This window comes from Nerophis ophidion, linkage group LG04 (genome assembly GCF_033978795.1).
Source record: "Nerophis ophidion isolate RoL-2023_Sa linkage group LG04, RoL_Noph_v1.0, whole genome shotgun sequence".
Lineage (NCBI taxonomy): Eukaryota > Metazoa > Chordata > Actinopteri > Syngnathiformes > Syngnathidae > Nerophis > Nerophis ophidion.
Window position 1 is genome coordinate 8390868 of NC_084614.1, and position 16748 is coordinate 8407615.

The 16748-nt window shown below is 54.7% G+C and overlaps 1 protein-coding gene across 1 annotated transcript in view; it reads right to left on the reverse strand.

Moving 5' to 3' along the window:
• Positions 1–16748, reverse strand: part of LOC133550852 (fibrocystin-L-like) — an 80907-nt gene that overhangs the window by 42050 nt on the left and 22109 nt on the right. The window contains exons 15-19 of the mRNA XM_061896938.1: positions 16583–16747; positions 16398–16519; positions 16196–16328; positions 2567–2759; positions 22–164 (exon numbers count right to left, since the gene is read on the reverse strand). Of these exons, the coding sequence (XP_061752922.1) occupies positions 22–164; positions 2567–2759; positions 16196–16328; positions 16398–16519; positions 16583–16747 (756 nt within the window). The remainder of the gene's footprint in view (positions 1–21; positions 165–2566; positions 2760–16195; positions 16329–16397; positions 16520–16582; position 16748) is intronic.

Genomic DNA, 16748 nt, shown 5'->3' on the forward strand with positions numbered 1-16748 from the left:
GTGGGCCCTCGGGTTGCTTACCAACAGACACTGTGTTGTCTGAGATGTTTGGGCTGAAACCAGATCCAGAGATGGTCAGCTCGGTTCCTCCCATCAGAGAACCAGTCCTGGGGGAGATGGCGTGGATTTCCAGGATGTATTCGATGGTGGCGTTCACACCGTCGCTACAAGACAAGGATATTCAACTCAATCGCCATTTTCAGAATACGACGTACGGAGGGGCCGTACCTGTCTCTTGGTCGCTTGATCCGTGGCTTATCAATGACATTTTACTGTATTGCTCCTTTATCAGAGTTCTCGGAATGTGTCTCTCGTAACAAAAACTGGTCGTCTTCGAATTCCATCAAAACAGAAACTTTGATCATTGTTCCCGGTAAAAAGAACCTCCTGATCAAGAACTCCCTTGGTACTCTGGGTGCATCAGTTAAAACCAGCCTCAGAAACCTTGCGGTTGTGTTTGATCAGCCAAAGTCTTTGGAGAGTCAGTCATCAACTGACCAAAATACCCGTTTTATCGCCTTAGAAACGTCTCAAAGGTGAGAGGTATGTTGTCAAAATTGGATCTTGAAATGATCATTCACACGTTCTTACCGTCTGGCATTGACTATTGTACAAACCCCAAAAGCAGTGAAGTTGTCACGTTGTGAAAATGGTAAATCAAAACAGAATACAATGATTTGCAAATACTTTTCAGCCTATATTAAACCGAATAGACTTCAAAGACAAGATGCTTAATGTTCAGACTGGAAAACTGTTGTTGTTTTTTGCAAATATTAGCTCATTTGGAATTTGATGCCTGCAACAAGTTTAAAAAAAGACTGAGGAAAGTTGAGGAATGCTCATCAAACACTTATTTGGGACATCCCACAAAACAAAAAGGCTATGGACTTAGAGGGGTGCCTTGCCTCGGTTCTGTAAATCACAAGGTTGGACCCCAGGTTAAAATGTCAACGCAGGGATCTGACAATGTGCTTACAGTGGTCCAGGGGTTCTTGAACTTTTTGATCTCAGGGCTCAATTTTTCCACTACAGAGGGGCCCGGGTCCTACTTAAACATTAACACTGAATTAGTAATCTTATTCTTGATTTTAATCGGGTTCAATAATTATATATATAACCCACCTATAGCAATTGTCAAATGGTATGAAACCGTGTGGTATTTATTTAGCACATAAACCTTGGACCAAGGTCAGGTTGAGGAGAAAACAACCAAATATACTGCATAAAAAGTGACTCATAGATTTTTTTTTTTACATACAGTACAATTACCGTATTTCCTTGAACTACCGCCGGGTCAAACTCGTGACATCACGAGTGACACTTCCCCTGTCATCATTTTCAAAATGGAGGAGGCTGATTTCAATACCGGTAATTTGAAATCGCATAAAGGGAAGAAGATTAAGAGCTATTCAGTATGACTTAAGGTCCAAGCTATTGAATATGCTAAAAAGAACAGTAAGCAGCTATGTTTTATTAATATACCGTAGCTGCGTGTGTCAAACATTAGTCATTAAATGACTCCCGTCTCCTGGTGGTAGAGGGCGCTAGTGATCCTTCTTGCGACTACTCGGCTGCAGAAGAAGTGACAACGAGTGACGTGATATGTGCTGGGGACGGATATGACGCGGTGGGGTGCACGACGGACCTTTTAGGATGTAACACCACTACTCCTATGCTGGCAATGTAAACAACCGGGCTGAAATAAAGCATGTTCCAGTCCTAAATACCCAGTGTATTATTTATACAATAACACTTCATGGTGGCAGCGGTGGGATAAAGAGATCACCCACGGAGCAGAACGGGAGGGGGAGTTGTTCGAGGTTAATTCTGTCGTCGCCCGCAGGTGACGAGCCGAGCTAACTGATAGCAGTTTTCTAAACTGGACTTTCAATCGAAGCAGGAGGTAATAAAGGAAGATCTCCATCGAGACAGAGAGATTTTTAAAACTGAAGAAAGATAAGGAAGACTTCTATAAACAAGTTATCGATGCTTTTGATCAGAAGGAGCTGGCATGGACTTTATTCATAAGTAAAGGTAAGACCATAGTAACATTTTTTTTAAATTTAATCTGCTTTTCATGATAGCATCCTTACATCACACTCAAAGTTTTACTGCATGCCTTTGGTAAGTGCCGGAGTGAGAAGAGGTTTTAAATTAATTAGCGCCCCGGTGGCAATTCAAGGAAATACGGTATCCATCAATTCATACATCCATTTTCTGGGTGTTGCTGGAGCCTATCCCAGCTGCATTTAAGTTGTGCTAAAATAAACTAATTAAGTATAATGAGTATGTTTGATTCAACTATCAAGGAAATGAAAGTGCAAATGAAATTTCAGATTCACCCCTTTAGTCGTATTTTTTGCGCTTAAGAAACGTCTCTATGATTTTAGCGCCAGACTTTTTCTGCCTGTTTGATATTGTCATTACTGCCGCGATTGGTGGAAAAGTGTATTACATTGTTGAAAATGATGAACTGATATCGTATCGGAATAAATAACAGGGATGGAATCGATTTTTTTCCCAGCGCTCCGGCGAGCGACAGCAGTATTTTCAGCAGAGGTCCCACCTGGTCTGGGGGTAGCCATTGTCCCCGACGAGGACGTCCACTCTGTGCAGGCCGGGGGGCAGCACGGGCAGGACGCAGGTGACGCTTGTTGACGCCCACTCCTCGGTGGCGCACTCCCTCATGCCCACGTACACGGCGCTGCCATTGGCTCGGTCGCCCAGGTTGGAGCCCAGGATGGTGAGAAGGCGCCGTCCTGACCAGAGACCCAAACAGGAGCGTTAATCTTCTAGTTTTTCCACTCGCATTCTAATGAGCACTTGTCAGCTTCTTTGTCTGAACAGGAATCTCCAGTCTATTGTGCGGAATAATAACATAGGACGCTGCGTGGAAACACAACGTAACGAGAGATAAGACGCTCGTCTTTTCAAGGCATCGACAATTGCGGAGTCACGTGTGCAAGAACAACAAGTTCCCAGGGTTACGTGTACAATTATCGGCTGTGCGTGCTAATGCCGGTAATGCGAGTAGCAGGTGGACTCAGTACCCAGGCAACAGCTTTTTAGATCCGCAGTTTTCTTAGTAGTACTTTTCCTAGGTTTCCAGATTTGCAGACTGACACAGTTTTAGATGTGTTTGCTTCCAACTTTAAAAGGATCAATGACACGTATTTATCATCCACGCGCCTAGGACAACCTGTGTGGTCCGCAAGAGTCTAGGATCACCGCCACGTCATACTGTCTGGTCCGCACGCGTCTAGGACCACCAACATGTCGTATTGTCTGGTCCGCACGCGTCTAGGACCACCAACATGTCGTATTGTCTGGTCCGCACGCGCCTAGGACAACCTGTGTGGTCCGCAAGAGTCTAGGATCACCGCCACGTCATACTGTCTGGTCCGCACTCGTCTAGGACCACCAACATGTCCTATTATCTGGTCCGCACGCGCCTAGGACAACCTGTGTGGTCCGCAAGAGTCTAGGATCACCGCCACGTCATACTGTCTGGTCCGCACGCGTCTAGGACCACCAACATGTCCTATTATCTGGTCCGCACGCGCCTAGAACAACCTGTGTGGTCCGCAAGAGTCTAGGATCACCGCCACGTCATATTGTCTGGTCCGCACGCGTCTAGGACCACCAACATGTCGTATTGTCTGGTCCGCACGCTTCTAGGACCACCAACATGTCGTATTGTCTGGTCCGCACGCGCCTAGGACAACCTGTGTGGTCCGCAAGAGTCTAGGATCACCGCCACGTCATACTGTCTGGTCCGCACTCGTCTAGGACCACCAACATGTCCTATTATCTGGTCCGCACGCGCCTAGGACAACCTGTGTGGTCCGCAAGAGTCTAGGATCACCGCCACGTCATACTGTCTGGTCCGCACGCGTCTAGGACAACCTGTGTGGTCCGCAAGAGTCTAGGATCACCGCCACGTCATACTGTCTGGTCCGCACGCGTCTAGGACCACCAACATGTCGTATTGTCTGGTCCGCACGCTTCTAGGACCACCAACATGTCGTATTGTCTGGTCCGCACGCGCCTAGGACAACCTGTGTGGTCCGCAAGAGTCTAGGATCACCGCCACGTCATACTGTCTGGTCCGCACTCGTCTAGGACCACCAACATGTCCTATTATCTGGTCCGCACGCGCCTAGGACAACCTGTGTGGTCCGCAAGAGTCTAGGATCACCGCCACGTCATACTGTCTGGTCCGCACGCGTCTAGGACAACCTGTGTGGTCCGCAAGAGTCTAGGATCACCGCCACGTCATACTGTCTGGTCCGCACGCGTCTAGGACCACCAACATGTCCTATTATCTGGTCCGCACGCGCCTAGGACAACCTGTGTGGTCCGCAAGAGTCTAGGATCACCGCCACGTCATACTGTCTGGTCCGCACGCGTCTAGGACAACCTGTGTGGTCCGCAAGAGTCTAGGATCACCGCCACGTCATACTGTCTGGTCCGCACTCGTCTAGGACCACCAACATGTCCTATTATCTGGTCCGCACGCGCCTAGGACAACCTGTGTGGTCCGCAAGAGTCTAGGATCACCGCCACGTCATACTGTCTGGTCCGCACTCGTCTAGGACCACCAACATGTCCTATTATCTGGTCCGCACGCGCCTAGGACAACCTGTGTGGTCCGCAAGAGTCTAGGATCACCGCCACGTCATACTGTCTGGTCCGCACGCATCTAGGACAACCTGTGTGGTCCGCAAGAGTCTAGGATCACCGCCACGTCATACTGTCTGGTCCGCACGCGTCTAGGACCACCAACATGTCCTATTATCTGGTCCGCACGCGCCTAGGACAACCTGTGTGGTCCGCAAGAGTCTAGGATCACCGCCACGTCATACTGTCTGGTCCGCACGCGTCTAGGACCACCAACATGTCGTATTGTCTGGTCCGCACGCTTCTAGGACCACCAACATGTCGTATTGTCTGGTCCGCACGCGCCTAGGACAACCTGTGTGGTCCGCAACAGTCTAGGATCACCGCCACGTCATACTGTCTGGTCCGCACGCGTCTAGGACAACCTGTGTGGTCCGCAAGAGTCTAGGATCACCGCCACGTCATACTGTCTGGTCCGCACGCGTCTAGGACCACCAACATGTCCTATTATCTGGTCCGCACGCGCCTAGGACAACCTGTGTGGTCCGCAAGAGTCTAGGATCACCGCCACGTCATACTGTCTGGTCCGCACTCGTCTAGGACCACCAACATGTCCTATTATCTGGTCCGCACGCGCCTAGGACAACCTGTGTGGTCCGCAAGAGTCTAGGATCACCGCCACGTCATACTGTCTGGTCCGCACGCGTCTAGGACAACCTGTGTGGTCCGCAAGAGTCTAGGATCACCGCCACGTCATACTGTCTGGTCCGCACGCGTCTAGGACCACCAACATGTCCTATTATCTGGTCCGCACGCGCCTAGGACAACCTGTGTGGTCCGCAAGAGTCTAGGATCACCGCCACGTCATACTGTCTGGTCCGCACGCGTCTAGGACAACCTGTGTGGTCCGCAAGAGTCTAGGATCACCGCCACGTCATACTGTCTGGTCCGCACGCGTCTAGGACCACCAACATGTCCTATTATCTGGTCCGCACGCGTCTAGGACCACCAACATGTCCTATTATCTGGTCCGCACGCGTCTAGGACCACCAACATGTCCTATTATCTGGTCCGCACGCGCCTAGGACAACCTGTGTGGTCCGCAAGAGTCTAGGATCACCGCCACGTCATACTGTCTGGTCCGCACGCGTCTAGGACCACCAACATGTCCTATTATCTGGTCCGCACGCGCCTAGGACAACCTGTGTGGTCCGCAAGAGTCTAGGATCACCGCCACGTCATACTGTCTGGTCCGCACGCGTCTAGGACAACCTGTGTGGTCCGCAAGAGTCTAGGATCACCGCCACGTCATACTGTCTGGTCCGCACGCGTCTAGGACCACCAACATGTCCTATTATCTGGTCCGCACGCGCCTAGAACAACCTGTGTGGTCCGCAAGAGTCTAGGATCACCGCCACGTCATACTGTCTGGTCCGCACGCGTCTAGGACCACCAACATGTCGTATTGTCTGGTCCGCACGCTTCTAGGACCACCAACATGTCGTATTGTCTGGTCCGCACGCGCCTAGGACAACCTGTGTGGTCCGCAAGAGTCTAGGATCACCGCCACGTCATACTGTCTGGTCCGCACTCGTCTAGGACCACCAACATGTCGTATTGTCTGGTCCGCACGCGCCTAGGACAACCTGTGTGGTCCGCAAGAGTCTAGGATCACCGCCACGTCATACTGTCTGGTCCGCACTCGTCTAGGACAACCTGTGTGGTCCGCAAGAGTCTAGGATCACCGCCACGTCATACTGTCTGGTCCGCACGCGTCTAGGACCACCAACATGTCCTATTATCTGGTCCGCACGCGTCTAGGACCACCAACATGTCCTATTATCTGGTCCGCACGCGTCTAGGACCACCAACATGTCCTATTATCTGGTCCGCACGCGCCTAGGACAACCTGTGTGGTCCGCAAGAGTCTAGGATCACCGCCACGTCATACTGTCTGGTCCGCACGCGTCTAGGACCACCAACATGTCCTATTATCTGGTCCGCACGCGCCTAGGACAACCTGTGTGGTCCGCAAGAGTCTAGGATCACCGCCACGTCATACTGTCTGGTCCGCACGCGTCTAGGACAACCTGTGTGGTCCGCAAGAGTCTAGGATCACCGCCACGTCATACTGTCTGGTCCGCACGCGTCTAGGACCACCAACATGTCCTATTATCTGGTCCGCACGCGCCTAGGACAACCTGTGTGGTCCGCAAGAGTCTAGGATCACCGCCACGTCATACTGTCTGGTCCGCACGCGTCTAGGACCACCAACATGTCCTATTATCTGGTCCGCACGCGCCTAGGACAACCTGTGTGGTCCGCAAGAGTCTAGGATCACCGCCACGTCATACTGTCTGGTCCGCACGCGTCTAGGACAACCTGTGTGGTCCGCAAGAGTCTAGGATCACCGCCACGTCATACTGTCTGGTCCGCACGCGTCTAGGACCACCAACATGTCCTATTATCTGGTCCGCACGCGTCTAGGACAACCTGTGTGGTCCGCAAGAGTCTAGGATCACCGCCACGTCATACTGTCTGGTCCGCACGCGTCTAGGACCACCAACATGTCCTATTATCTGGTCCGCACGCGCCTAGGACAACCTGTGTGGTCCGCAAGAGTCTAGGATCACCGCCACGTCATACTGTCTGGTCCGCACGCGTCTAGGACCACCAACATGTCCTATTATCTGGTCCGCACGCGCCTAGGACAACCTGTGTGGTCCGCAAGAGTCTAGGATCACCGCCACGTCATACTGTCTGGTCCGCACGCGTCTAGGACAACCTGTGTGGTCCGCAAGAGTCTAGGATCACCGCCACGTCATACTGTCTGGTCCGCACGCGTCTAGGACCACCAACATGTCCTATTATCTGGTCCGCACGCGCCTAGGACAACCTGTGTGGTCCGCAAGAGTCTAGGATCACCGCCACGTCATACTGTCTGGTCCGCACGCGTCTAGGACAACCTGTGTGGTCCGCAAGAGTCTAGGATCACCGCCACGTCATACTGTCTGGTCCGCACGCGTCTAGGACCACCAACATGTCCTATTATCTGGTCCGCACGCGTCTAGGACCACCAACATGTCCTATTATCTGGTCCGCACGCGTCTAGGACCACCAACATGTCCTATTATCTGGTCCGCACGCGCCTAGGACAACCTGTGTGGTCCGCAAGAGTCTAGGATCACCGCCACGTCATACTGTCTGGTCCGCACGCGTCTAGGACCACCAACATGTCCTATTATCTGGTCCGCACGCGCCTAGGACAACCTGTGTGGTCCGCAAGAGTCTAGGATCACCGCCACGTCATACTGTCTGGTCCGCACGCGTCTAGGACAACCTGTGTGGTCCGCAAGAGTCTAGGATCACCGCCACGTCATACTGTCTGGTCCGCACGCGTCTAGGACCACCAACATGTCCTATTATCTGGTCCGCACGCGCCTAGAACAACCTGTGTGGTCCGCAAGAGTCTAGGATCACCGCCACGTCATACTGTCTGGTCCGCACGCGTCTAGGACCACCAACATGTCGTATTGTCTGGTCCGCACGCTTCTAGGACCACCAACATGTCGTATTGTCTGGTCCGCACGCGCCTAGGACAACCTGTGTGGTCCGCAAGAGTCTAGGATCACCGCCACGTCATACTGTCTGGTCCGCACTCGTCTAGGACCACCAACATGTCGTATTGTCTGGTCCGCACGCGCCTAGGACAACCTGTGTGGTCCGCAAGAGTCTAGGATCACCGCCACGTCATACTGTCTGGTCCGCACTCGTCTAGGACAACCTGTGTGGTCCGCAAGAGTCTAGGATCACCGCCACGTCATACTGTCTGGTCCGCACGCGTCTAGGACCACCAACATGTCCTATTATCTGGTCCGCACGCGTCTAGGACCACCAACATGTCCTATTATCTGGTCCGCACGCGTCTAGGACCACCAACATGTCCTATTATCTGGTCCGCACGCGCCTAGGACAACCTGTGTGGTCCGCAAGAGTCTAGGATCACCGCCACGTCATACTGTCTGGTCCGCACGCGTCTAGGACCACCAACATGTCCTATTATCTGGTCCGCACGCGCCTAGGACAACCTGTGTGGTCCGCAAGAGTCTAGGATCACCGCCACGTCATACTGTCTGGTCCGCACGCGTCTAGGACAACCTGTGTGGTCCGCAAGAGTCTAGGATCACCGCCACGTCATACTGTCTGGTCCGCACGCGTCTAGGACCACCAACATGTCCTATTATCTGGTCCGCACGCGCCTAGAACAACCTGTGTGGTCCGCAAGAGTCTAGGATCACCGCCACGTCATACTGTCTGGTCCGCACGCGTCTAGGACCACCAACATGTCGTATTGTCTGGTCCGCACGCTTCTAGGACCACCAACATGTCGTATTGTCTGGTCCGCACGCGCCTAGGACAACCTGTGTGGTCCGCAAGAGTCTAGGATCACCGCCACGTCATACTGTCTGGTCCGCACTCGTCTAGGACCACCAACATGTCGTATTGTCTGGTCCGCACGCGCCTAGGACAACCTGTGTGGTCCGCAAGAGTCTAGGATCACCGCCACGTCATACTGTCTGGTCCGCACTCGTCTAGGACCACCAACATGTCCTATTATCTGGTCCGCACGCGCCTAGGACAACCTGTGTGGTCCGCAAGAGTCTAGGATCACCGCCACGTCATACTGTCTGGTCCGCACGCGTCTAGGACAACCTGTGTGGTCCGCAAGAGTCTAGGATCACCGCCACGTCATACTGTCTGGTCCGCACGCGTCTAGGACCACCAACATGTCCTATTATCTGGTCCGCACGCGCCTAGAACAACCTGTGTGGTCCGCAAGAGTTTAGGATCACCGCCACGTCATACTGTCTGGTCCGCACGCGTCTAGGACCACCAACATGTCGTATTGTCTGGTCCGCACGCGTCTAGGACCACCAACATGTCGTATTGTCTGGTCCGCACGCGCCTAGGACAACCTGTGTGGTCCGCAAGAGTCTAGGATCACCGCCACGTCATACTGTCTGGTCCGCACTCGTCTAGGACCACCAACATGTCCTATTATCTGGTCCGCACGCGCCTAGGACAACCTGTGTGGTCCGCAAGAGTCTAGGATCACCGCCACGTCATACTGTCTGGTCCGCACGCGTCTAGGACCACCAACATGTCCTATTATCTGGTCCGCACGCGCCTAGGACAACCTGTGTGGTCCGCAAGAGTCTAGGATCACCGCCACGTCATACTGTCTGGTCCGCACGCGTCTAGGACCACCAACATGTCGTATTGTCTGGTCCGCACGCGTCTAGGACCACCAACATGTCGTATTGTCTGGTCCGCACGCGCCTAGGACAACCTGTGTGGTCCGCAAGAGTCTAGGATCACCGCCACGTCATACTGTCTGGTCCGCACTCGTCTAGGACCACCAACATGTCCTATTATCTGGTCCGCACGCGCCTAGGACAACCTGTGTGGTCCGCAAGAGTCTAGGACCACCAACATGTCCTATTATCTGGTCCGCACGCGCCTAGGACAACCTGTGTGGTCCGCAAGAGTCTAGGATCACCGCCACGTCATACTGTCTGGTCCGCACGCGTCTAGGACCACCAACATGTCCTATTATCTGGTCCGCACGCGCCTAGGACAACCTGTGTGGTCCGCAAGAGTCTAGGATCACCGCCACGTCATACTGTCTGGTCCGCACGCGTCTAGGACCACCAACATGTCCTATTATCTGGTCCGCACGCGCCTAGAACAACCTGTGTGGTCCGCAAGAGTCTAGGATCACCGCCACGTCATACTGTCTGGTCCGCACGCGTCTAGGACCACCAACATGTCCTATTATCTGGTCCGCACGCGCCTAGAACAACCTGTGTGGTCCGCAAGAGTCTAGGATCACCGCCACGTCATACTGTCTGGTCCGCACGCGTCTAGGACCACCAACATGTCGTATTGTCTGGTCCGCACGCTTCTAGGACCACCAACATGTCGTATTGTCTGGTCCGCACGCGCCTAGGACAACCTGTGTGGTCCGCAAGAGTCTAGGATCACCGCCACGTCATACTGTCTGGTCCGCACTCGTCTAGGACCACCAACATGTCGTATTGTCTGGTCCGCACGCTTCTAGGACCACCAACATGTCGTATTGTCTGGTCCGCACGCGCCTAGGACAACCTGTGTGGTCCGCAAGAGTCTAGGATCACCGCCACGTCATACTGTCTGGTCCGCACTCGTCTAGGACCACCAACATGTCCTATTATCTGGTCCGCACGCGCCTAGGACAACCTGTGTGGTCCGCAAGAGTCTAGGATCACCGCCACGTCATACTGTCTGGTCCGCACGCGTCTAGGACAACCTGTGTGGTCCGCAAGAGTCTAGGATCACCGCCACGTCATACTGTCTGGTCCGCACGCGTCTAGGACCACCAACATGTCCTATTATCTGGTCCGCACGCGCCTAGAACAACCTGTGTGGTCCGCAAGAGTTTAGGATCACCGCCACGTCATACTGCCTGGTCCGCACGCGTCTAGGACCACCAACATGTCGTATTGTCTGGTCCGCACGCTTCTAGGACCACCAACATGTCGTATTGTCTGGTCCGCACGCGCCTAGGACAACCTGTGTGGTCCGCAAGAGTCTAGGATCACCGCCACGTCATACTGTCTGGTCCGCACTCGTCTAGGACCACCAACATGTCCTATTATCTGGTCCGCACGCGCCTAGGACAACCTGTGTGGTCCGCAAGAGTCTAGGATCACCGCCACGTCATACTGTCTGGTCCGCACGCGTCTAGGACAACCTGTGTGGTCCGCAAGAGTCTAGGATCACCGCCACGTCATACTGTCTGGTCCGCACGCGTCTAGGACCACCAACATGTCCTATTATCTGGTCCGCACGCGCCTAGAACAACCTGTGTGGTCCGCAGGAGTCTAGGATCACCGCCACGTCATACTGTCTGGTCCGCACGCGTCTAGGACCACCAACATGTCGTATTGTCTGGTCCGCACGCTTCTAGGACCACCAACATGTCGTATTGTCTGGTCCGCACGCGCCTAGGACAACCTGTGTGGTCCGCAAGAGTCTAGGATCACCGCCACGTCATACTGTCTGGTCCGCACTCGTCTAGGACCACCAACATGTCCTATTATCTGGTCCGCACGCGCCTAGGACAACCTGTGTGGTCCGCAAGAGTCTAGGATCACCGCCACGTCATACTGTCTGGTCCGCACGCATCTAGGACAACCTGTGTGGTCCGCAAGAGTCTAGGATCACCGCCACGTCATACTGTCTGGTCCGCACGCGTCTAGGACCACCAACATGTCGTATTGTCTGGTCCGCACGCTTCTAGGACAACCTGTGTGGTCCGCAAGAGTCTAGGATCACCGCCACGTCATACTGTCTGGTCCGCACGCGTCTAGGACCACCAACATGTCGTATTGTCTGGTCCGCACGCGTCTAGGACCACCAACATGTCGTATTGTCTGGTCCGCACGCGCCTAGGACAACCTGTGTGGTCCGCAAGAGTCTAGGATCACCGCCACGTCATACTGTCTGGTCCGCACTCGTCTAGGACCACCAACATGTCCTATTATCTGGTCCGCACGCGCCTAGGACAACCTGTGTGGTCCGCAAGAGTCTAGGATCACCGCCACGTCATACTGTCTGGTCCGCACGCGTCTAGGACAACCTGTGTGGTCCGCAAGAGTCTAGGATCACCGCCACGTCATACTGTCTGGTCCGCACGCGTCTAGGACCACCAACATGTCCTATTATCTGGTCCGCACGCGCCTAGGACAACCTGTGTGGTCCGCAAGAGTCTAGGATCACCGCCACGTCATACTGTCTGGTCCGCACTCGTCTAGGACCACCAACATGTCCTATTATCTGGTCCGCACGCGCCTAGGACAACCTGTGTGGTCCGCAAGAGTCTAGGATCACCGCCACGTCATACTGTCTGGTCCGCACGCGTCTAGGACCACCAACATGTCCTATTATCTGGTCCGCACGCGCCTAGGACAACCTGTGTGGTCCGCAAGAGTCTAGGATCACCGCCACGTCATACTGTCTGGTCCGCACGCGTCTAGGACCACCAACATGTCGTATTGTCTGGTCCGTACGCTTCTAGGACCACCAACATGTCGTATTGTCTGGTCCGCACGCGCCTAGGACAACCTGTGTGGTCCGCAAGAGTCTAGGATCACCGCCACGTCATACTGTCTGGTCCGCACTCGTCTAGGACCACCAACATGTCCTATTATCTGGTCCGCACGCGCTTAGGACAACCTGTGTGGTCCGCAAGAGTCTAGGATCACCGCCACGTCATACTGTCTGGTCCGCACGCGTCTAGGACAACCTGTGTGGTCCGCAAGAGTCTAGGATCACCGCCACGTCATACTGTCTGGTCCGCACGCGTCTAGGACCACCAACATGTCCTATTATCTGGTCCGCACGCGCCTAGGACAACCTGTGTGGTCCGCAAGAGTCTAGGATCACCGCCACGTCATACTGTCTGGTCCGCACGCGTCTAGGACAACCTGTGTGGTCCGCAAGAGTCTAGGATCACCGCCACGTCATACTGTCTGGTCCGCACGCGTCTAGGACCACCAACATGTCCTATTATCTGGTCCGCACGCGTCTAGGACCACCAACATGTCCTATTATCTGGTCCGCACGCGCCTAGGACAACCTGTGTGGTCCGCAAGAGTCTAGGATCACCGCCACGTCATACTGTCTGGTCCGCACGCGTCTAGGACCACCAACATGTCCTATTATCTGGTCCGCACGCGCCTAGGACAACCTGTGTGGTCCGCAAGAGTCTAGGATCACCGCCACGTCATACTGTCTGGTCCGCACGCGTCTAGGACAACCTGTGTGGTCCGCAAGAGTCTAGGATCACCGCCACGTCATACTGTCTGGTCCGCACGCGTCTAGGACCACCAACATGTCCTATTATCTGGTCCGCACGCGTCTAGGACCACCAACATGTCCTATTATCTGGTCCGCACGCGCCGAGGACAACCTGTGTGGTCAGCAAGAGTCTAGGATCACCGCCACGTCATACTGTCTGGTCCGCACGCGTCTAGGACCACCAACATGTCCTATTATCTGGTCCGCACGCGCCTAGGACAACCTGTGTGGTCCGCAAGAGTCTAGGATCACCGCCACGTCATACTGTCTGGTCCGCACCCGTCTAGGACAACCTGTGTGGTCCGCAAGAGTCTAGGATCACCGCCACGTCATACTGTCTGGTCCGCACGCGTCTAGGACCACCAACATGTCCTATTATCTGGTCCGCACGCGCCTAGGACAACCTGTGTGGTCCGCAAGAGTCTAGGATCACCGCCACGTCATACTGTCTGGTCCGCACGCGTCTAGGACCACCAACATGTCCTATTATCTGGTCCGCACGCGTCTAGGACAACCTGTGTGGTCCGCAAGAGTCTAGGATCACCGCCACGTCATACTGTCTGGTCCGCACGCGTCTAGGACAACCTGTGTGGTCCGCAAGAGTCTAGGATCACCGCCACGTCATACTGTCTGGTCCGCACGCGTCTAGGACCACCAACATGTCCTATTATCTGGTCCGCACGCGTCTAGGACAACCTGTGTGGTCCGCAAGAGTCTAGGATCACCGCCACGTCATACTGTCTGGTCCGCACGCGTCTAGGACCACCAACATGTCCTATTATCTGGTCCGCACGCGCCTAGGACAACCTGTGTGGTCCGCAAGAGTCTAGGATCACCGCCACGTCATACTGTCTGGTCCGCACGCGTCTAGGACAACCTGTGTGGTCCGCAAGAGTCTAGGATCACCGCCACGTCATACTGTCTGGTCCGCACGCGTCTAGGACCACCAACATGTCCTATTATCTGGTCCGCACGCGCCTAGGACAACCTGTGTGGTCCGCAAGAGTCTAGGATCACCGCCACGTCATACTGTCTGGTCCGCACGCGTCTAGGACCACCAACATGTCCTATTATCTGGTCCGCACGCGCCTAGGACAACCTGTGTGGTCCGCAAGAGTCTAGGATCACCGCCACGTCATACTGTCTGGTCCGCACGCGTCTAGGACAACCTGTGTGGTCCGCAAGAGTCTAGGATCACCGCCACGTCATACTGTCTGGTCCGCACGCGTCTAGGACCACCAACATGTCCTATTATCTGGTCCGCACGCGTCTAGGACAACCTGTGTGGTCCGCAAGAGTCTAGGATCACCGCCACGTCATACTGTCTGGTCCGCACGCGTCTAGGACCACCAACATGTCCTATTATCTGGTCCGCACGCGCCTAGGACAACCTGTGTGGTCCGCAAGAGTCTAGGATCACCGCCACGTCATACTGTCTGGTCCGCACGCGTCTAGGACCACCAACATGTCCTATTATCTGGTCCGCACGCGCCTAGGACAACCTGTGTGGTCCGCAAGAGTCTAGGATCACCGCCACGTCATACTGTCTGCTCCGCACGCGTCTAGGACAACCTGTGTGGTCCGCAAGAGTCTAGGATCACCGCCACGTCATACTGTCTGGTCCGCACGCGTCTAGGACAACCTGTGTGGTCCGCAAGAGTCTAGGATCACCGCCACGTCATACTGTCTGGTCCGCACGCGTCTAGGACCACCAACATGTCCTATTATCTGGTCCGCACGCGTCTAGGACAACCTGTGTGGTCCGCAAGAGTCTAGGATCACCGCCACGTCATACTGTCTGGTCCGCACGCGTCTAGGACCACCAACATGTCCTATTATCTGGTCCGCACGCGCCTAGGACAACCTGTGTGGTCCGCAAGAGTCTAGGATCACCGCCACGTCATACTGTCTGGTCCGCACGCGTCTAGGACCACCAACATGTCCTATTATCTGGTCCGCACGCGCCTAGGACAACCTGTGTGGTCCGCAAGAGTCTAGGATCACCGCCACGTCATACTGTCTGGTCCGCACGCGTCTAGGACAACCTGTGTGGTCCGCAGGAGTCTAGGATCACCGCCACGTCATACTGTCTGGTCCGCACGCGTCTAGGACCACCAACATGTCGTATTGTCTGGTCCGCACGCGTCTAGGACAACCTGTGTGGTCCGCAAGAGTCTAGGATCACCGCCACGTCATACTGTCTGGTCCGCACGCGTCTAGGACCACCAACATGTCCTATTATCTGGTCCGCACGCGCCTAGGACAACCTGTCTGGTCCGCACGTGTCTAGGACCACCAACACGTCATATTTTGCGGTCCGCAAGAGCATAGGACCACCGAATCGTCATATTGTGCGTTCCCGATCGGTCACATTGTCCGGTCCATACGCAACTAGGACCACCGACACGTCATGCTGTCTGGTCCGCACGCGTCTAGGACCACCGACACATTATATTGTCCTCATAGCAACTGACACTGTGGTCAAAGTTGGAATTGCCGGATATTTACCACTCTACTGCCATAGTGGATAGTGCACCCCCACAATTTGTCATGTTTCAAGTGTCAGGTAAACCGTGACGAATGGGGCCATATGAACCCCCTTCCCTACTGTATGTGACCTTAAAGAACAAAACCCTGAAAAACAAACATGATGGATTCGGTCTGGGAGGCTCACCAAAGACGGAGGTCTTCAGGGGACTCAGCCCGGAGATCTGCGGTGTCAGGGCGAGGTCGTAGGTGAAGGCCGCGCTCGCCGCCTCGCTCATGTTGCCCAGGCGGACTGCGACCGTGTGCGAGCCGGCAGTCCCCTGCAAGAACACAGACAGTCAACGGTACAACTTCCATGGTCCAGACGGGGTGGAACCTGTCCGACTCACTGCTGGTGTTCTGCATTTTAGCTCCGTGTGACTCGCTTGGACCACACTGCACGCCACGTCCCCCACGGCGACGCTGGCGTTCCCGCTGAAGCCGAAGCCCGTCACCGTCAAAAGCGTTCCCCCTGGGACACACGTGTAAGTATTAGGTCGCCGCTCTGACCATCAGTATCACCGTGACGCTCCACCTGCGACGCTGCCGGACACCGGGGAGAAGGAGGAGACGATGAGCTGGTAGGTGAAGTTGAGAACGCCGCCGGCCGCAACGCGCGGACGACCCAGTGAGGGGAAGTTGATCCACACCGGGACGGTGCCGGCACCGGCGCTGCCCAGTCTGCACACTTGACTGTCAGC